This window comes from Sminthopsis crassicaudata, chromosome 2, assembly GCF_048593235.1.
Source record: "Sminthopsis crassicaudata isolate SCR6 chromosome 2, ASM4859323v1, whole genome shotgun sequence".
NCBI lineage: Eukaryota > Metazoa > Chordata > Mammalia > Dasyuromorphia > Dasyuridae > Sminthopsis > Sminthopsis crassicaudata.
Genome location: NC_133618.1, coordinates 656,603,320 through 656,626,481, shown reverse-complemented (window position 1 = coordinate 656,626,481; position 23,162 = coordinate 656,603,320). Strand labels below are relative to the sequence as shown.

The 23,162-nt window shown below is 36.5% G+C and overlaps 1 protein-coding gene across 1 annotated transcript in view; it reads left to right on the top strand.

Annotated features, from left to right (window-relative positions):
* FAM149B1 (family with sequence similarity 149 member B1) overlaps positions 1-23,162 on the top strand; it is a 41,047-nt gene that overhangs the window by 15,818 nt on the left and 2,067 nt on the right. Inside the window, exons 6-13 of the mRNA XM_074296844.1 lie at positions 7,383-7,553; positions 8,895-9,082; positions 11,194-11,318; positions 13,286-13,395; positions 14,003-14,227; positions 15,275-15,401; positions 15,571-15,693; positions 22,163-22,244. Coding sequence (XP_074152945.1) covers positions 7,383-7,553; positions 8,895-9,082; positions 11,194-11,318; positions 13,286-13,395; positions 14,003-14,227; positions 15,275-15,401; positions 15,571-15,693; positions 22,163-22,244 — 1,151 coding nt within the window. The remainder of the gene's footprint in view (positions 1-7,382; positions 7,554-8,894; positions 9,083-11,193; positions 11,319-13,285; positions 13,396-14,002; positions 14,228-15,274; positions 15,402-15,570; positions 15,694-22,162; positions 22,245-23,162) is intronic.

Below are 23,162 nucleotides of genomic sequence, written 5' to 3'. Positions count from 1 at the left end.
GACCTGAAAGAGATCTTAGAAATCATTTTACTGAGTTTGGCCTTCTCAAAACATCCCCAATCAAAAAACATTTATTAACTACCCACCATGTGTCAGGAAGTGTGCTAGGTACTGAGGATATAAAGACAGAATGGAAATAATCCCTTCCCTTAGGGAGCTTTCATTCTTTCAGGAGAGAAAAGATAGAGATGAATACAAGCAATTTGAGGGCTGGGGTTGCACCAGCAGATTAGGGAAGTGGAAAAGGCTTCATGTAGAAGGTGGGTCTTGAGCAGCATTTTGAAGGCTCTAAGACGGAGCCAAGGGGGAGGTAGGTGCATTCTCTAAATAGAAGACAACTAGTGATGGATCGTTATGTGCAAAGAACAGCAAGATCTATTTGCCTGGATGGTAGATACAAGAAAGAGTAACGAGGTTAGAAAGATGTGTTAGGGGGCCAAGCTGTGAAGGGCTTAGGAAGCCCTTATTTTTTTTTTTAATTGTTCAATCTTCAGTTATTGTCCAACTCTTCATAACCCCATTTGGTTTTCTTGGCCAAGATAAAGGATTAGCTGACCATCTCCTTCTCCTGCTCATTTTGCACATAAGAAAACTAAGGCAATTAGGATTAAGTGCCTTGCTCAGAATCAGCTAGTGAGTGTCTGATCCAGATTTGAACTCAGGTGAATTCAGGCCAGGTGCTCTACACACTATGGCACCTCTATAGCAAGCCCCAGACAAGTTTATATTTAATCCTAAAGGCAATAAAGAGCTACTGGCATTTATTGAGCAGGGGAGTTACTTGGCCAGATCTTTAGGAATAATAGTTTGGCTGCTCTGTGGAAAATGGATTTGGCAGGAGGTGGGGGGGAGATAAATCAGGGTGAGAAGGTTGTTGTGATAGTCCATGTGAGATGTGATGAGAATGGGAATTCCAGTAGTAGTTGTATAAAAGAGAAGCATATAGTTGTGAGAGATGTGTCCCTAGAAATGACAGGATTTGGCAGTTGATTGGAAATGAATCATAGGAGAGAATGAGGTCTCAGAGAGAGCACCACAGATGTGAACCTAAGTAAATGAAAAAAATAGAGAAGTTGGCAAAGGGGGAAAAGGGGTGAGTTCAGATTTAGAAATGTTGAGTTTGAAATGCCTATAGGACACAGTTTGAAATATTCAATAAGCAAATAGGTTTTTATTCATCTGCATAAAGAAGATAGTTAAGCCCATGAGAGATTAGATTGAGAATATAGAATCTCTATACTTTAACTGCTTTTGTGAAAAGTAGAACTTAAACTAAAGCTGTGAAAAGTAGAAGTTCTTGAACATAGAAATTCAGAAGAAACCTCTGTTGGAAATGACATATTTTTAAAGACATTCTAGGGGCAGCTGGATGATGCAGTGTATAGAGCACTAGCCCTGAAGTCAGGAGGACCTGAGTTCAGATTTGGTCTCAGACACTTAACACTTCCCAACTGTGTGATCCTGGGAAAGTCACTTAACCCCAATTGTCTCAGCAAAAAAAACAAAAAACAAAACATTCTGGAAGCAGTATTTCAGAATATCTTCAAAAGATTCTAAAAGAATGACAGATTATTGATAATATATTGTGTGAAAAGGGAGGCAAAAAGACCAAAACTGCTCACTACTCAATAAAATCTTCCTGAAAATGCTTTACATTTATCAAACATATCAAATCTTATATGAGAAAGGAATTTGTAGATAGCTACCTTCATAGCCGCACAGTTGACTAAAGGAGCATAGAGAATAAAAATCCTTGTTCTTTGTGTTTTGTTTCTTACAAAAAAAAAAAAATTGATTTGGAAGAGCAAAATGTTGCCTTAATGACTTTTCTGCAACAAGTTATTTCCCACTGACAGGTTAAGAGTATATATAAAGATAATTCAATAGCTTCATTAAAATTAGTCAAAGATCAAAGCTTTAGTAAAAAAGGAAATAAACCCATAAAACCAATTACATTTTATTTCTTTAATAATAATAAAAACATGAGAAATTGAGAAAAATAATTATTAATGGTGACAGTTATGATCACAAAATATCACACTAAAGACAAATATAAATTACTTGTAGAAATGAAGTAAAAAGTATAAATTTGTAAAGAAGCCATAAAAGTCACAGATTAGCAGAATTGGGAAGGACCTCAGAGCTTTCTCCAGACTAGAGGCCCTCTGAGAGGGTCAGTGTGACTTTGCTTGGAAGTGTTTCCTGTGGGGACACAAGGACTACTGAACAATTTCCTCTGAAGTCTTTTCTGTAGTGTCACTCTAGGCTCCCAGCTCCACTCTCTGGCCAGGAACACTTGTGTCTGACCTGTCTTAAGCGGGGCAGCCTTTGGGAACCTGAGGATGGTTCCTGTGGTTTTCCCTCCACCCTCCTCCCCAGCACCTGCTTCACAAAATCAGCATTCAGTTCATTTGGCCAATGGCCATGTTGTGATTCCCTGGGGAAGGGGAGGCGCCTGCACCTGCATCTGCCAACCAAGGAAAAGCTGGGCTCACAGATGAGCCTCTCAGGCCCTCCCTGCCTTCCCCGCGGCCCAGTACCTTTCAGCCACTCCATCCTCTCTTAAAAATTGAACTAATAAAATGAGATAGGGGTTTTATGACAAAGTCCAATAAAATAGGCCATTGTTAAATGTACCTGTCTGATCTCTCCTCAGTCTCCTTTGCTAGATTTCCATCTAATTCATGTCTGATTTGAGTGTCCCATAAGGGTCTGTCCTGGACCCTCTTCTCTTCTCACTCTGTACTATCTTACTACTTATAATTTCATCAGCTCTCTAGGCTTACAATGTAAGTGTCATCTTCAAGTCTCACCCCCTCCTCAGATACACAATCTGTTGTTAAGGCCTCTTGGTTTTATCTTTGTAACCTCTTTACTCTATTCCCTCTTCTCACCCCATCAACATTCTGGTGCAGACCCTTACCAGTCACTTCATGCCTAGACCACTGAGATAGCCTATTGGTGGGTCTGCCTGTCTCAAGTCTCCCCCGTTTTAAGTTTTTGTCCATCTTCCTCTCAGCAGCTAAAGGGACTTTCCTAAAGTGTAGGTTCAATCATGTCACCCTTTCTTCTGATCCCTGCTCAATAAACTTCATTGATTCCTTTTTATCTCAAAGATAAAATAGAAGATTCCCTAAATTAAAAGCATTCCATAACCTACTTCCAGCCTTCTTATACCTTACCCCCACTTCCCCCAGATTCTCTGATCCAAGAACAGTGGTCACCTGGCTATTCCTGGAACAAGATGCTCCATCTCTCAACTGTATTTTTTCTAGCTGTCTTTCATACTTGGAATGTTCTCCCTCCTCATCTCTGCATCCTGTTTTCCTTGGCTTCTTCCAAATCCCAGCTAAAATGTTGTATAGAGGTAGGAAAATATTATTCAACAAACAAAGAAGAAATATGGGTAAATTTGTTAGCATTTATTAGATAAAAATAAAGTTTTTACATGACAAAAAACAAAAAATATATAATAAAAGAGGAAGAAAAGATTTAGGGAAAGAACATTGTGACAAATATTTCTTTTTCTTTTTTCACCCCTAAATTATTTTATGTAAAAACAGAATAAGAAAAAAAAACAGAAAAGGAATACAAAACAAAATAAAACAAAAGAGAACATTATCATGTGCCCAAAAGAACATCAGGGAGGATTCACAATATATAACAACCAATACCAGTTCAAACAGAAAATATATCTATTAGTAGAAGAAATTATGTTCATGAATGTCCACCTTTTCTTTATTGCCTTATAAATTATTCTTTTGTTCTCTGCTGCACACCTTATTTACTTCATTATTTTTTTCCCTTTTAACCACCAACTCCAAGCAGGCAGAAAGCAGAAAGGATCTATTTGTATATACATATATAGATATACATATACATATACAAACTCCCCCACACACACACATATACACTCACACACATATCTTTCCTGTCCTTGCTGACCCTTTATTTTAATTCTGCTCCTCACTTGCCTTGCTTAACCTCCTCCTACCCATGGATCCTTCCGTTGTCTTTTCCCTTCACCTTTGCTTCCCTATCCCTCCTCCCTTATTTCTTTATAGATTTTGGAGAGTACTGTACCCTTCATGGTATATATGTAATGTTGCCTAACCCATTTCCTTCGTGAATAGATTTTCAGAACTGCAAGCCCTTCCCGCCTCCAATGTCTCTGTCTATTCTTTCTCTGCACCTCATTTGTATGACATAATTACTATTTTTATCCTAACTCTGCCCAATCTTTCTTTTGAGTTGTCATATTGTTGGTGTCAATCTTAAACGTATGCTATTCATTTCCCATTGTTAAAAAACAAACAATTTATCCATGTTAAGTTCTTTGAAATTGATTTTTTATATTGGCTCTTATATATTAAATTTTCTATTAAATTCAGGTTTAGTTGATAGAAAGTCCCGAAAACCTCCAAGTTCACTGAATGCCCATTTTTTTCTCATTCAGTATTGTAGATAATTTTGCAGCATTTTTGGCCACAGGCCTAGTTCTTTTGATTGTCAGTAGATATGATTCCAGGACCTGCAGGCCTTTATTGTGGCTACTGATAAATCCTGTACAATTCTAGTTCTAGCTCCAGTGTATTTGAATGTTTTTTTCTTATTTCTTGCAAAATGTCCACTTTTGATCTGGGGGTTTTGAGTTTCGGAAATAATGTTCCTATGTGTTTTCCACAAAGGATCTCATTGAGGTGGTGATTAGTGAATTTTTTCTATTTCCGCTTTCTCTTCTCATTCTATCACACCAGGACAATTTTCTTAGATTAATTCTTGCATTATTGTGTCAGGGTCATTTTTAGTCATATTTTTCAGGCAGAGCAGTTATTCTTGTATTTTTTTTTCTTGATCTGTTCCCCACATCTGTCATTTTTCTTATATGTTGTTTCACATTCTGTTCTATTTTCTCATTCTTTATAAGCTCTTTTGTTATTTCTTGGTCTCTCATAGTTTTACTTGCTTTCCCTTGCCAAATTCTAATTTTCAAGTCATTATTTTAATCTTTGAGACTCTGTATCTCCTTTCCTAGTTCATAATTTCTTCTTTCTTAGATTTTTTTCAAGTTTTCCTCAATATCTCTTATTTGATTGTTAAATTCTTTTTTGATTTCTTCTATGAATTCTCTCTGGGCAGGGGCCCATTTCACATTACTCTTTGGGGTAGAAGCTTTTTTTAGTGTCTTCCTCCAAAGATGAACCCCAGTATTCCCTATTCTCAGAGTGTATTTCTGTGGTGAAGTTCTTTCATCTTTGCAGTTCATTTTTTTTTAAATAAGAGGTTAATTAATAACCTCTAATAAATAAGGTATTAGTGTAAGTACCTCAAATTGTGGGGTAGGGGGTGTCTCAAGCTCCCCTTCAGCTCTTCCCTCTGACCAGGATCCCCAAACCAAGAGCTGCCCCCTCCTGCAGGTACCCACAGCCAACAGCATCCCTGCCCCATTGCCTCTGCATTCACAGAGTGCTGGTTCCTTCTTGCCCAGGGCCATTTCTCAGCAGCACAGCTAGGCTTGGGGTTCCCAATCAGCTGAGGTTCCCTCAGTCCTCCCAGATTCAGACCTCAACTCCACAAACAGTCTAGAAGGTGAGAGTCTCTTTGGTTCCTGTTGAGGCTGCAGCCATATCCAGCTAACCTCAGGAGTCCCCATTAAGTGTTTTTGTGGAGCTAGTCTAGAGTGTTTGCATCTCACAGGGATTAATCTCAGTCCTCGATTTTTCTTCAGATCTTCTTGGGTTGTAACTGGAGGACTCCAGTTCTACCCCAACTATTCTTCATTTTTCAAGAGTCTGTGTTTGCCCTGAGGTGCAAATTTACTCTATTTGTGGGGGAAATCAGGAGAGCTTGAAATTTACCAACTCCACCATTTCCCCAGAATCCTCCTGATTAATATTTCTGATAAAAGATTTGGCAGACAAAATTCTACATGGCAGTTATACAAATTTATAAGCGTAGGACCCATTCCCCAAGAGGTATATGGTCAAACTATCAATAGACATGTAATAAAAGAAAGATAATAACCACATTAAAAAAAATTCAACCGGTCTACAAGAGAAATACAAATTAATACTTCCCAGATACCACCTCTTTTCCATCAAATTAGCAAAGATGGCTAATAATAATAAATCAGTGCTAATGTGATTGGAAAAAACAACTACACTAAACTTGCTGATTGAGCTGTGATTGATATAATCTTTTTGGAAAGGAACATATAATTTATGCAGTAACAGCTACAAATTGTACTTCTTTGTCTCAGTGATTACATTTCTACAACTCGATTATAAGGATATTATTGACAGTGGTAAAATATTTGTACAAAACTATTCCTAACAGCAATTTACAAAAAGCTAGAAATAACTTTTATCTAACTAATCTAATAATTGAGGAATGGCTGGAGATGGAACATTATTGTGCCATAAGAAATAACATAAGCAGAGTAAAAAAAAAGTGGAAAGAGTCACATGATCTGATGCGAAGTAGAATGACAACAATATACACACAAGTTCAAGTTTCTGTAAATAGTAGTAACAGCAACAAAAAATAGAATAACAATTAGAAGGAACAATGAAATAATTGTTTTATTACTGCTTAAAAATCTATTTTAAATCAAATTGTAAATAATGAAAACACTATTTCATGCAATGTCTTTTTGTACTTGAATATTGTTTATTATTAAAAGAAAAAAGATATATGAACTATATGGTATAGAAATATTTGTGTTAAATGAAATTTAATGAAATAAATGAAAATTAATAGAAAAAAACCTGAACATGAAAAAGCATTTCTGCATTAATTATAACCATGAAAATCACTTTCTGTTGTTATTGAGCTTCATTTGTGTTCAATCCTTTTTGACCCTATTTGGGGACTTTTCTTGGCAGAGACCCTGGAGCAGTCTACCATTTCCTTCTTCATTTTACAGATGAGGAACTGAGCAAACAGGGTTAAGGGATTTGCCTACGGTCACACAACCAATGCATACTTGATAGTAGACTTGAACTCGGGAAGATGAGTCTTCCTGACTCCAAGCCTAGCACTGTATCTATGCCATTATCTAGATGTCTCATGTCAATCAACAACAAGGATTAAAAGAGTTTCACTGATATAAATAGTTTAGGATTTTTTTAAATATAAAGTAGCTAAAGTTCTTATCTGTAAAATTAGCTTAAAAAAGATATTAAAACAACATAAAGTGTCATAAGTGTCAAATGAGTGGTATAGTAACTCAGAGGAAGAAGAGATCACAAGTTAAGATAGTTAGGAAAAGTATAGAAGATTTAAGATTTCCTAGAGTCCCATGACAGTATTATATTATAAAACAGTATTATTTATTGAAGATTGCACAGTGAATTTATATTTGGTCCTACTCTCTCCCCCAGGTTTGGTATAAGAGGTAAGAAGTTTCCATTTTCACTTTCCTCTGCACATAAAGATGCTTCTGTCTCCAAATCTCCAAGCCTGTATTCTGTGGAAAAAGAAGATGATGAAGAGGGTGTGATTGTCTCAGAAGGAATAATAGAAGAATATCTGGCATTTGACACTACAGACAAGTGGGTTTTTAACTTTAGCTATTTACGTCTTTCTTTTCAACAATATGTTGTGGTCTGTGTATAATTTGTTATTTAAACTTAGTGACTGATGTGAATTAGAATTATCTTAATTTCATGTTTTTTTTTTTAATTTGCCATTGTTTCTTTAGCTTCTAAAACTAGTTTTAATATTTTTCCTTGGACCAATTCTCATTACTCATCCTGCACTATATTTATTTATATATTCTTTACACATTTGCACCCCTACCCAAAATTCCTGATCTCAGAGCCAGAAGTACCCCTTAAGACCAACTAGTTGATCCCATAGTGAACAAGAATCCTCTCTGAATATTCTGGATCTTCCAGCTTTTGCTTAAAGACTTCCAGTGAAAAGCAACCCACTACTTTCTCAGACAATGCATTTCACTTTGAGCTATTTCTTGATTGGAGGTTTTTCTATATAGCAAATCTAAATTTTCCTTTTTGCAAGCAAAATTTTATCTTTGATTCTTCATCTCCCTGTTTGAGCATCCTTCCTGTCTCCTGGTTCCCTTTCTCCTCTATCCCTGCCAGAAATTCAATCCCCTATTGTCATAGGCTAGCTAACCCAGACTCCTCACTGATCCACTACAACCAGGCTTTTTTTTTCCTCAAGAAAAGGAGGGAAGGATTCCTTTTCTGCCTAAGTAACCCTTTTCTGCTTCTTGCTCCTTTCATCTTCTCTTAGTCTCTCAGTTCATTTCACTTCTTTGGACTGTGAGTCATAACTAATGTTTCCCCCATTCTTTCTTATACTTCTCCAGATTTTTATTTCTTAATGGCAACTGGATTTCTAATTGTAGGATTTAGAAAGCATAGGGGATATTTTACTTATTTGTTTCACTGAAAGATGAATTCTCCTTAAATCATACAACTCAGCCTAAATTACACTGCCTCCTTTTTTCTGTCTCTTCAGCATCCAGCAAATAGGATTTAAAAGGTTTTGTTAAAATTCATCATAAGAATCACTCATACCATTATATAAACATCAGTTTAACACCATCATAAGTTGCTATTTATAGCAATATTAAAATTCTATTCAAATGTGTTTAGCCTTGCCATTGTCCACCTAGCATGATCACTCACTCACTCAAAACTTTAAAAAGACCTCGCTGGGCATTTCACTTAGTAGCTGCAGAAGAAAGAGAAGAAACAAGTAATGCAAATGTAGCCTTCATTTTTGTTCAGAGTTGGTTTTGTCCAGAAGGCAGTTTAGAAAGGGGGGAATTGTAGTATGAGTAAAATACCTCCCCATCCAACCACTGACACTTAACATTGCACATGAATGTCTTGATTGCCTTCCTTTCTCTCTGTCTATCTTAGGGAAGATAGGTCACATGGGAAAAAATTAGACCTGTCTTGTGAGAGAAAAAAACTGGGCTACCCTCCCATTGCCCCATTTCATTGCATGAAGGAGGATGTTCTTGCCTACGTGTTCGACAACGTGTGGAGCAAGGTGCTGGGCTGCATGGAAGAGCTGGTTCGGAGGCACTGGGAGGGGTCGGCTTCAGGTAGGGACCCCAATCCCAGCTGGACATCCTCCTGCTGTCTGAGGGCGGATGGTGCCTGGCATGCGATGGTCATGCTTGTTGTCGCCTGTGCTCACTGGGCATTCCTGCCAGCCTTAGGGCTGAGCTGCATTGGTTCAGCCTTTAGTGCAGCGTGAAGTGGTTCTGCTTCCCAGCACAGTGTTGGACCTTGTCTCTGCCTCGGCCTCTCTAGGTCTGATGTCCTGTTGATGTGAATTTGAGCCCCGAGGCAACAATCCTTACATTACCTTCATCTTCAGATGGCATCCTTGAAAAAAGTTTTGAAAATCCACAAAATAGTCTTTATTTATTGATAGCAGGTGGTATGCTGCTGCTGTTCTTTTTCTGAGCCATAAATCCAGTTTAGTGAGCATTTATGCTAGTGTAGGGAGTGTAGGCTGAACAGGTAGCCTGGAGAATGCAGGCTCAAGTCCCACCTCCAACCCCTGGCTTCTCAGAGCCTCTCTGGGGGGTCCCAGGTCTAAGCTTTTTGTGATCCTGAGCCCCATCTGTGTTCTTGCCCTCTGCACCAGAAACTGGGTCAGAGGCAAAAGAGGCAGACAGAACTCTGCCCAGACCGAAGAAGTGAGTTCTGGTGGAGATAGGTGGGCCAGAACACCATGTGGCCAGAGAAAGGAATCTGTACAAATGAATACAAAGCGGGTGCCAGCTGCACTCTTAGAGCGCCACTGGCTCTGAGGTTTATGAGGAAAATCATTCTGTTTGGCCTAAAGGTAGTCCTTCAGCCGCAGGTTTGTAGGGTTGGAAGCTACATTACCTGGCTGAGGAATAGTGTGGAAGGAGAGAGGATTTATTGGAGAATTTTGAGGATGAAGATAGGATAGAGAGGATAGGACAAGATTATTCCACTGCTGTGTGTCTTCATGAGACCGCAGATCTTCAAAAATAGGGAACACTAATATTTTGATATTGAAGGAGAGGCAGAAGGAATTTCTTTTTGTCTTGGTTGTTTAATCAGATAGATTGAAATGTTCCAAGATGTTAGATCTAGAAGACTTGCACTTGATTTCTCTCTTTTAAGGTTTTACTAACTGGGCATAGTTGAATCTCCAAGAGAGAAATCAGCTTTTAATTTGCTTTTTGTTAACCCTGCTATCACTAATATAAATCAGTTTATTTAGAGTACTAAGATGATAACGCCAATAGATAGAGCTCAATAAATGTTTGATACATTCATGCTTCTGATTTCCATGGAGATCACCTAGCCATACTTGGTTCAAGGACCACAGATTATTCTCCTTTCCCAGACAGCTATTCTACAATCTAAGTCCATCAAGTATTTAGGAAATGCCTATGGGCAAGGCACTCTGGTAAGCTCTACCTTCCAAGAGCTTACACTGCACTGCAGACAAAGGTCATTGGTTATGGGAGTCCAAAATAAAGGGTGCCCTGGTGTTGGCGAATCAGATGGTAGTGCTCAGATATACTGTCTTTTAATATCTGAGATGGGAGACCTATTGTCTGCCAAGGGCCATTGGGATATTTATAACATCATTCGGGGACCACACAAAATTCTCAACTTAAAAGCACTGGGAGGTTACTGTACCTAGCTTCAGCTCATCATCGCTTGTAGTTGCCTTGGAAGGGCCAAATGATTTTGCAGGCCTTATATGGCCCTCAGGCAAGACGTTCCCCACCCTGTTTTATATGAAGGCTAACACACTTTCCTTATGTAAAATGATACTGGTAATTTTATACAGGGGAAAAAAGTATACAAATCTTTCAAAAGGCCAGGAATTCACATTTAGGAATTTTTTAAATAGATAGTAGAATCCACTATTCCTTAAACATTTCCCTATGAGTCTTTTAATTGCAGAGGTGAAACTATTTTTTTCCTGAGAAAGCTTAACCTTGGTTTCTTGCATTCTACTTAACCAACAGTCATTTGGGGGGAAATCATTTAAAAGTTGTTTATTTGCTACTTATAGCAAAACTATATCTGCTAACATTTTCTCTTCACCCTCAAAGACTTAGTCTAAATATAAGTGAGAAAAGACAGTTGATAAAATGACACTAGTTCACACATTGCTATGACTCATAAATGAACAAGGTTTGTCTTTATTTTTGTGTAGATGATGAGAGCAATGCTTTGACAACAAGATCTGATTCTGGAAGCCCATGTATGCCATGTGAACCTCAGCCATTGGTGTTACCTCGAGTGCCACAGTCTAAGATGCTCTCCATCACGTCAAATCCGGTAAGCTTATGAAGCTAGTTTCTTGGATAGCCTGATATTGATAATGTTAAGTTTTTCTCTTTGTCAAATTTCCTTCTTGGTCAGTATGATTTAGAGAAAAATCTCTACTATGTTCATTAATTCATGATGGAAAATGTTTTGTAATAATAAAAAATAACATGAATCAGGACTGAATGTGGATCACAACATGGTATTTTCACTTTTTTGTTGTTTGCTTTTTGTTTTTTATTTTTCTTGTGCATGATATATGTGGAAATATGTATAGAAGAAATGTACATGTTTAACATGCATTGGATTACTTGCTGTCTAGTGGAAGGAGTGGGGGAAAGGGAGGGAGAAAAATTTGGAACACAAAGTTTTGCAAGGGTATATGTTGAAAACTATCTTTGCATATATTTTGAAAATAAAAAGGTATTATTTTGAAAAAATTATAAAAAACAAAAATAAGTAAAAATAACATGAAGAAAATTTTCATACGTTTTAATTTAGCTAAATGATGAGACTCTGACCACAGATATGTTTGTTATAACTCTCAGCCAGGCCTTTTGAACAGATAATCAAGCACTACATTTTTTAGGATAATCTCTGTGACATTAATCCAAATTTTATGAAGGATATATAATTTTCCTTTCATTTCACATATCATGATCCTAAAATAATAGTAGTTTTGAGAATTGTCTTGGATTTTTCTTTCTGTTCCTTTTTTCCCACTCCCCCTTTTTTCACCATTTATCCATTTTTTCTTTTCCCTTTCCTTTCTGCCTATTGATCTTTTTTTTGGATGCACAGAGCTCACAGTCCAGATATAATAGGCAAGTCAAAAAACTAGAGAAATTTATAGTAGGGAAAAAAGATGGTTATCTATTTGTGATTAGTGACTTGTTTATCCTCATTCATAAGCTCAAGTTTCAAGAAATTGTTTATTGACTCAGAAAAGAGGTCACTCCAGCTTTTGAATTGAAACTTAGACAGTCCTAACTCATTTGAGCTTTCTTCTAGACAAAATCTGATAGTGTCTATGTGTTGGAAATAAACCACTCAACTCATACTTTTTCTGTAATATAATGACGTAGTCTTTAACATTTATTTAATCTAAAATATTTATAGAGGATGGATCTGTAAAGCGAGAGACTTTCATCGTCAAACAAATAATATTTATACATAACAAACTTGGTCGAACATGAGCCTTAATATTAATGTCCCTAATCCCATTTATCGCATCAACAAACCTTCTAGGCTGAAAGTATATATTTTTCACATGAGATGCTCCTAAAAAATAAATAAATAAAAGATTCTGTGGCAGTTGGCATAAGGAGGGTCCTGACCTTCACACTGAAAGGGGATTGAGCAAGAACCAGGGGCCAATGATGGACTAGTCTGAGATCTCTTAAGCAAGACTTCAGTAAAGTACCAGGTTAAGTTAAAAAACAAATCCATTCACAGTGCCTCTTGAGCTATGTTGTAAATCAAAATGCATCCAAGTTTATTGAACTGATGGAATAATAGGCACAAAGTCATAGATTATGCAGTGACTGAATATAAAGACAGAGCAGAAGGATTAAATGAGCAAGTTTAGTTCATTTGTGGTAGTTGCTTATTTTATTTGAACATTTTCTTTGTATATTGCCTAGGTTCTGATCTATTATACTTAATTAGATAAAGTTTATTCTCTTCCTAAATATGATGTCCTTTGCCTGGGCTAGACTTAGCAACCTAGAAAGAACACAGTCCCAATTTAGGATTGAGGCTAAGAACAATTCATCAACATATTGCAGATATCAGCAAGCTGTCAAGAAGCATATTGGGAGAATATTCCCCTACCCCACCCCCCACTTTGTACCCCCTCCCACTTATAAAAGCTCTTTGTTTTTACTGTCAAAGATCAAAAAAAAAAAAAAAAAAAAGTTCTCTAGAGCCAAATAAAGAGTAATGTGGGGTTTTGTTTGTTTTTTGGTTTTGACTTGTAGATGAGTCTCTGTCATTCAGCTAGTGGCAGTCACCAGCCAAATGTGAATGGTTTGTTGGTTCATGGGATGCCCTTACAGCCAAGAAATCTCTCTTTGATGGACAAACTCATGTAAGAAAGGTGTTTTTTTTTCTTTCCTCTTTAAAAAAAAATATGTAAGCCCTGAACTTTGTAGATTTTTGTGCATCACCAAACTCTTCATCCTAATATAAGGGGGATCAGGTTCTAGTTGGCACTCTTGGAACAGTTATATTGAATTGTAGGCTCCCTGCTGAAAGGCTAATGGTACAACATATGCCTTTCACATTGAGCTAGTCAGAGGCATTCTGACTAAGACTTTTTAAAGGCATGATTCCATTACAAAAATTTCAGGTGTGATGACAGGGAGACATTTTTTTAGGTAGATGAATCTTTTGAAGACTGTCATCACATTGCATGTAGGGCCGAGTAAGGTTGGTTCTGATGACAAATAAATAGCTTGCTTTTTCCAGTTACTTTTGCTTGTATCTCAAATTATAGCACATTCTTAAAGAAAGATTAATTTATCTGATCTGGAAAACATTATTCCTTGGGATTTGATTGTTTATTAAAAAGTTTAAAGTTTTTTCTTTGAACATATTTACAAATCAAAACTTTTATCCTGTGACTTATTTTCATGTACACTTTGAATTTGTTTTGAATCATATTTTAAATTTTTCATTTTTTATTTGGTTACTAGAGACTTAGATGATAAACTACTTATGAGACCTGGATCTAGTACCATCTTTTCTAACCGAAATTGGCCAAATCGCACACTGGAGCTCAGTTCCTCCTCTTTATTATATACGGTGCAATCTGCCAGGAGGCGCAACCCGCCACCACGTACCCTTCATCCAATTGGCATAGGTCTTTCACGCTCAGGGACTCCGAGACCTATGGATGAAATCATCAGAGGAACACGACTGTAAGTTTCAGAATTATACTCTAAAGTGAGAGAGCTCTGATAAATCTAAACAAAAGTTAATTTTATGTAGGAAACCTAAGATGGAGAAAAATCAAAACCAGATAGTTATAATTTGGTTCTGATATGTTAAATTGAACACAGAATGAATAATAGGGAGAAAAAATTTAATGTGAAATGGTTTTAGATCTCATACATCTCCATGCCTAAGAAGTTGACTCAAATATAGCTATAGAATTGACCAAGAATAGCTTTTCTGAAAAAGGTTAATAATAAACAAGCTGGAATGAGAAATGATGCTTAATTCAAGATGAGGGCAAAATGAAAATGAAAAGAATTCTCTTTACATTCCCAAAAAGTGATTAATTATGTTTATGATGATACTGTTATATTTAAAATCAAATAGGCAACTTTCCATATCAGGAAAAAATATTCCTTTAGGGTCTTTCACCTATCCTTCCAGCATGTTCCTTCATTTAATGTTTTCTCTGTGCCTACTTTTGCAGACCATGTCAGTCTAATTATGTTGCTAAATGAATTCAAATCACTCTTTGCTCATCAGCTGTCCTTCTTAACTCATATAGTTTATGCACTCACTTTATACTTTTCTACCTTCTGGTACCTGATAGAATCAGTTGGCTGTACTTGGAGTCTTAGGTATCAGTGAAAGGTAGTTAAGCTATGCTTGTGTTGGAGAATGGTATTTCACAAACAAGACAGATTACTTCCAGTACTGTTTGCAAAAGACATGCTCCTAACCTGTACCTTGACCCAGCATTACAAAGAAAATCATTTGAGATTTTATAAATGAAACCCTACTTCTGAGACCTTCCAGATGTAAGATAGAATTCTCTTACCAGACTGCTTAAGAAAAAAAGCCAAATATTATTTCAAATAAAGCCCTGGGGAGCATTGCCCAAATATTTTCATAAATGAAATTGTGCCTGGGTAGCTTGAAGCACTACCCTATAGACATTAAACTCAAATCTTTCATTAATGTTTGAATGAATTGTTTCTGCTTTTTTTATTTGGGTTCTTGGGGAATGGCAGCCCCACAGCAGCTGACTCCTTGTCTTCATCGCCAATGTTGCTGAGTCGAAACAACTTGCTTCCCCCAATTGGCCCCGCTGACATGGAGCACTTGAGAAGTGCGGGATCACAGCGGCAGTCAGCCAGTGTAAGCATCCACCGTGGGGGAGCAGGGATGGTTTCCTGGGGAGACCTCATCCTGGCTGGAAGTGCAGAGCTCCTGTTGTTGATGAGAACAAGCACTCTCCCAGGTGGGGCTTGGGCGGGCTTGCTTTCACGACTAGTCACTGGCTCCTGGTCTTTGTCTTCTTCCTCAGAAATCCCGAGGCGATCCCAGCCGAGCGCGCAGTGCGGTGGTAAATGAGCCTAACCAGCAGCCGCAGGACAGGCTGCTGCTGCCCGACTTCTTCTCCAGACCCAACACCACCCAGTCATTTTTGGTACACTACAAATATCCTCTTTGGTCTCTGGCACCGGGGAACAAAATGGGCAGAAAGACTAGTTTATAAACCAAGCATGTCACTTTACAGGGAACTTAAGGCTAGGATACTGCTTAAGATGTTAACGTTGCCAATGTCTTACACCAAGTCACTAACAAAGCCTTTAATTGGCTGCAAAAACGGCATGATGTGGGCTGACCAAAAATTAACAGAAGCAAGTACGTATATAAAGTTTATTTTTTTTCCCTCCTTTTTTCCTTATTTCCTTGTAAGTTTTTCTTTGGTTCTCTGATGTGCACCTTAAGAAAAGATATATATATATGTAGATATGTACATACATACACATACCCCATATACACACACATCTTTCCTATCCCTGTTGCTTCTTTAAATTTTGCTCCATAATTTTTCTTGCTATTACTTAACTTCCCCTGGCCCAGGATCCCTCCCTTGTATTCTTTCCTCACCCTTTGCTTCCCTATCTGCCTAGCCCTCACCCCTTATTTCTTTACAGATTTTGGAGGAGTGCTATACCCTTCTTAGTATATATGTAGTGTTGCCTATTGAACCCATTCCCAATGTCATTAAAGGTTTTCAGAACTATGAGCCTCGCCCCCACAATGCTTCTCTATATATTCTTCCTCATTTGTATCAATGAGGTAAATCCTCATTGATTATATTTTTACCTTTACTCTGCCATTCTTTCTTTTAAACTGCCTTATTGTTGATGTGAATCTTAAACATATAATATATAATATAATTCCCATGTAAAAAAAAAAAAGTTTGTCCACGTTTAAACAGTCTGTTCGTGTTGAATTCCTTAAAATTAATCTTTGATATTGGTTTTCATATGTTAAATTTTCTGTTAAGTTCAATTTTAGTGGATAAGAAGTACTGAAAATCTGCAAAGTTCATTGAATGTCCATTTTTTCTCATTCAAAATTATAGATAATTTTGCTGGATATATTTTTGACCACAGTTCTTTTAATTGTTGGTAGATATGATTCCAGGACTTGCAGTCTTTTATTTTAGCTGCTGATAAGTCTTGTACAATTTTAATTGTAGCTCTATTGTATTTGAATTGTTATTGGGTTTTTTGTTTGTTTCTTGAAATTTGGCAATAATATTCTTCTGTGTTTTCCCAAGGATCTCATTCAGGTGGTGACAGGCGAATTTTTTCTATTTCTATTTTCCTTTCATGTTCTATCACTCCAGGACAATTTTCTTGGATTATTTCCTGCATTATTGTGATCTCAACTTTCTGTTGTGATCTTCTTGAACTTCTTCTTGAACTATTCACCAGATCTGTCATTTTTCTTATGTTTCACATTCTGTTCTATTTTTTTTTCATTCTTTATAATATGTTTTGTTATTACTTGGTTTCTCATAGCTTCACTGGCTTCCCAAATGAAGCCTTGCCTAATTCTAATTTTCCAAACATTTTTATCTTTGAGACTTTATCTTCTAGTTGATTATTTTTTTTTCACAAGCTTCTTATTTTTCTTGGATAGTTTTTATTTATTAATATTTCCTCAATTCTTTCATTTGATTTTTAATTTTTTTTTTGAGTTCTATAAATTCTCTCTGGGCAGGAAGTCATTTTATGTTACTCTTTGGGGTAGAAGCTTTTTTTCCCTAAAGAATCCTCTTCTAAAGGTAAATCCTAGTCTTCCCAATTCATATTGTTTCAGTGGTGGGGTTCTTTCTTTTTTGCTGATTCACTTTTTTTAAAAATAAGAGCTATCAGTGTAAGCACCTTTAATTGTGGCGGGATACCTCAAGCTTCTCTTCAGCTCTCCCTTCTGACCAGGAATCCCAGACCAAGAGCCACCCCCTCCTGCAGGAGCCCACAGTGTCCCTGCACTCACAGGGTACTGGTTCCGTCTCGCCTAGGGCCATGTCTCAGTAGCCCAGTCCAGCCTGGTGTTCCCACTCAGCCAAGGTTCCTTCAGTCCTCTCAGACTCAAATTCCGACTGGCAAACAGTCTGGGAAGTGAGAGTCTCTATGGCTCCTGCTGAGGCTCCCACCATACCTAGTTAGCTTCAAGGCTCCCCTCTTGCTGTTTCTGTGGAGCTATGGTTGAGGTATCTGCACTTCATTCAGGTTAATCCCCAGCCTGCGGTCTTCAGATTTTCTCTGATTGTAGCAAGAGGATGCCAATTCTACCCCAAGTGTTCTTGATTTTTTACCAGTCTATGTTTGCCCTGAGATGCAAATTTGTTTTATCTGGGAGGGAAATCTGGAGAGCTTTAAATTACCAAGCTACTCTGCCATCTTCCCAGAATCCTCCCTCGTTTGTAAAGTTTCTTAAAGAATTTTATTGATAGATTGCACCTTGTAGTTAGATGACCCTAAAGATCACCTAATTTATTTCCATCATTTTTCAAATGATAAAGCTGATGTGATTTATCCTGGTTCACCTGGGATCAAGATCAGAGGCTTTATTTGTGTTTTTGTGGTCTTTCTACTATACCATCATCTCATATTTCAAAGCTTCAATTTAGGCCTCTGAGAATAAACAAGAGAAAAAAAGCCAGTGTTTTTGTAAACAGCAGTTTTGGATATTAGTCAGCCACAATAATCCTCTAAATACATTCTTAGAGAACTATCAGAAGAAAGGAAGGATGAGGAACTGGGTGAAATGAGATAACTTGAAGAGCTTTGGTTAAACATTTAGTATAAGTTAGTTTGGAATCTTGACATTACTAAACAAAAAATAATGGTGAAAAGTCTTCTTAATCAATGTTTTACACCAGGATGGTGTCCTACAGGGAAAACGTTTGCTCATCTAATGCCCTGCAGATGACTCAGACCCAACTTTTCCATCAGCAGCTTCCAGAGCTAGAGAAGGGGCCAACCTAAGCTGCCAGCATTGCTCAGTCATGTATCCAGGAAACCAGAGAGGGACCCCAGAAGGTTCCAAAATAGTGATGGATTTGGCCATTTGCTCCCTAACAACTATCTTACCCACCTATTTATTTCTACATGAAAAAGTGAAGTGTGAGACAGATGAACAGATGTGATCTTGACAAGAGGAATGTTTAGAAGGGAAAATATACTCCAAACAAACAAAAGTAAAGGAGAAAAATAACAGCTACCAATTTCTGGAGTTTTTACTGAGTCTTATTTTAGAAACTCTATTATGTCTGCTTCCCTCTGTGCATATATGGCAGTAATATTTAAGCATAAGTCATAAAGCTTCTTAAGATTTCTTCTGAGAATGAAATTCAGCTCATGCACATGAGCACATGAGCTTTACCCAAAAACAAAGGTAATAGGCAAACTTGTCTTAGACATCATTTCTTCCAACATGTTTCCTTCAGAGAGCCTTGTCCTTTCTCACAGACAAATCACAAAATTCATTTAGGGAAGTGGTGTCAAACTCAAGTAGAAAAAACCTGAGTCTATGGACTTTTGTGAGAAAGGCAATAATCTGCCTTGTAGTATGCAGTCCAGATTTGCCATAACTTTCCTTCCAGGGAACAAGCAGCTTTTAATTTCACAAGTTGCTATGTGATCTTTGAGGCCAAGAATATAAATATTTGACACTGCTTCCATTTTTTCTCCCTCTATTTGGTAGGAAGTGATAGAATCAGTTGCTTAGATCTTCCTTTTTAAAAATTTTAGGTTTCAAGCAAGCTTTTACATTCTCTTATTTCACCCTCATCAAGAAGCTTCTTAATTCTTCGTCACATTCTGCCATCAAAGTGTTATCTATATCCGAGATTGTTGCTATTTCTTCTGTCAACTTTAATTCTAGTTTTTGATTTATTCAGCCTGGTATTTTGAATGATATATTCCGCACTTAAGTTAAATATGTGAACAACATACAACTGCTACATACTCCTTTTCTGATCTTAAACCAATCAGTTATTCCATGTTTGATTCTCACAGTTGCTTTTTGATCTGCCTGCAGAGGACAATAAATAAGATGAGCTGGCACTCTCAGCAGTTTGGTGCCTTGCCACATTTTGTTGTGAGCCACACAAAGGTTTTAGTGTGATCAATGAAGCAGAGGTAGATTTTTTTTCTTGGAACTTTGACTTTCTCCATACTTCAGTTAATATTGTCAAATTGGTCTCTGTTCTTCAGCCTCTTTGAAAACGAGCATGTTCTGATAATTCTCAGTTCACATATTGCTGCTGAACCCTGGCTTACAGAATCTTAAGCAGGTGAAATGAGCACAATTGTCAGGTAATATGAATTGATCTTTTCCAGTCCAATAGTCTCAGAGTTTTCCAAATATTGAGTGCTACACTTTTAGCAGCACATCTTTTAGGAATTTAATTAGCTCAGCTTTATTTCTTTCATCACCACTAGCATTAGCAATGCTTCCTAACAGCCCATTTGACTTCATTCTTTAGATAGTGGTCCTCAAACTTTTTAAATAGGGGCCAGTTTACTGTCCCTCAGACTGTGGGAGGGCCGGACTATAGTAAAAACAAAAGCTCACCCTCTGTCTCTGCCTCCTCAGCCCATTTGCTATAACCCGGCGGGCCACAGAAACGTCCTCAGTAGCCGCATCTGGCCTGTGGGCCATAGTTTGAGAACCCATTCTAGGATGTTTGACTCTAGATTTGCACTGTCGTGATTATCAATATCACCTTCTTGTTGAGTTCTTCGGTATGTTCTTGTCACCTCTCAAATTCTCCTACATAAATGTATTAAGTACCTACCTTTTTTTGTTATTTATCATATCCAGTTTTGCAAACATTCTCTTGATATCTTTAATTTTCTTGAAGATATTTTATCTGTGCAAGTCTATATTGTTTTCTATTTCTTTGCATTGCTCATTTAAGAAAACCTTGTCCTTCTTGCTGTTCCTTGGAATTCTGCCTTCAATTGGGCATCTTTCCCTTTCTCTTTCCTTCTTTACGTATTTGTAAAGCCTCCTCAAAGAGCCATTTTACTTTCTTGCTGCTTTTCCTCTGGATGCTTTTTGTTGCTGCCTCTCATACAACATTATAAATCTCTATTCTATTTACTAGATTGAAGTCCTTTAAGTTTATTCATCATCTTCATTTAATATACAAGGGATGTTATTTAGGTCATATTTAATACTAATAGCTTTCCCTACTTTCTTCAATTTAGGCCCAAATTTTGCAGTAAAAAATTTTAAAACTGACTATATATTTTCCTCCATCTTTGGTTACAAAGTATGTAATCATTCTGTTTTTGATACTATCTGGTAACATTCACTTGTAGAATTAACTTTTGAGTTGAAAAAGTGTTTGCCATGACCAGTGAGTTAGTGTCAAAACTTTTAGTTTCTGCCCTGCTTTGAAGTTTCATACTCCATAGTAAAACTTTTTCCAATTATGTTTTGCTTTGTTAAAAAGCATTCCCAATGCTTGGTATTCCAATCCCTTATGATGTATGACATCTTTATTTGGTATTATTTCTAAAAGATACGCATTCATAGAATTGAGCAACTTTGATGTCTTGGGTATCAGTGATTAGAGATAGTTTTGTATTACTGTGATGTTGAAAGGTTTGTCTTGATTAGAACAGATACTGTCATTTTGAAATGTTCTCACTTTTTTATTGACTATGAGAGCTATTTTTTCTAAAAGATTCTTGACCTCAGTAGTATATGAAAAGATCATCTGAATTAAATTCTATAGGAATGGTTAATGGTATAGATTAGTATGTGTTCTTTTGTCCATATCTTTTTTCAGCATTGATAGCAGGGATAGGGACTGAACCTTTGGTTTTATGAGTATTAAAAAACTCTCTCCACCAATACAAATTAGTGAAATTTCTAGTTTTATAAAGTTACCCAGAGCCCTTGATAGGTTGTAACTGTTCCGTAGTCACACTGCCTCTTATTACAGATTGTCTTCATCTCATTTTTATTCTAGTTTGATACTGATTTTTATCTTTGTACTAACAAGTTTAGTGGTCTGACAGGAAACAAACAGCTGATTCAGAATTAACTCTCATATCATGAATCAGTTATCCCAGTATGATAAATTTAAGTTATTAAAATTAAAAAGATGGAAATATGTGAAATCAGGTTTTAGGAAGCAAATAGATTTATAGTGTTGATACAGAGGCTAGTCTCATTCCTTATTTAACATTGGACAATGAATAAATATTAATATTCTTGGAAATAAAAACCTATATATTTAATAAACTTGATATAAAGGCAAAAAAGTACTGTATACATTTAATGTTATATGTATATATATTACTATGCATATATATACATTTCTTAGAGTAAGAATAATTTAAGATTCAGATACTATGAATAGGAAATACAGCCTCTGGCATTCTGTATGTGTGTGTATGCTTTGAAATTCTCAAATGGGCATACCCCTTGGATAGGCAGATGGATATAACAGTATTAATAGTTCTAATAATTCAAAGCCTTTTTCCTTTTATGTATATTTAAACATTAAATCTTAATCATTTGGGGAGAAAAGTTAATGAAGGGGGGCTCAGTTACTTTTCACTCTTTCCTTCTAGCCAGATACACAGTGTCGACGTTCTTGCACCATTATTGATTATCCTAATCAATCCCGGACTGGAAGGGGGTCTTCAGGCACAAGTAAGCTTTACTCTTTGTTTTTGTTACAAGGTAACAGATATGATATAAACTTTGACTTTTCTTTTATACTACATATAAAAGGTTTGTAGAATAAACTTAACATAAGGTAATATATAATTACTATGTTGTAAAAGGGTCTATTATCATCAGATTCAAATAAATAGAATTTAATAAGGACTGCAGAATTTCTTTTTTCAGTTGCAAACTATTAAAGCTAATGAAAAACATTAAGGTAGCAATTCTTTCACCACCACACTCTAGAAAATGGCATATTTTGATTGTCAGGACAGTTAGGCAAAAAAGCTGAAAATAGTTTTGTCTCATCAAAATATACTGGTCACATTTAAACTTCAAACTTTAAAAAATGCCTTACTTTCTACAGATATTTCATTAACATAGGAGTGACAGGAATCAGTTTAGGGATGTCTTAATTCCTCCTACATGGATTGTTTTTACCATCAACATCTGGGTAATTCTGCTAATGAGGACAGAGGTTCAGTAGGTGAGGTTATAATCATTACTTGTATATCCCAGTGCAAGTTCTTGGCTATTCTGAAAGCTCAAATGAGCAGGAAATTACTACAGATTACACCACCAATTATTACAGGGTTACAGATACACTATAATTATTTCTTTGGAATCACCTGTTTCCCTAACTCCCTATTGGGATAGAACTCAATGGCAAATTTTAGTGAAGACCAATGCAAACAATTATAATTTTACTGTATTCTATAAACATTTGTATAGATTATATAAACACACATACATACATGTTTATATAAATTATATATATATATATATATATATATATATATATATATATATATATATATATATATATATATATATATATATATATATATATATATAAATTTAGTGATTTATATGAAAGTGTTTTGTTTTTTGCTGAAGCAATTG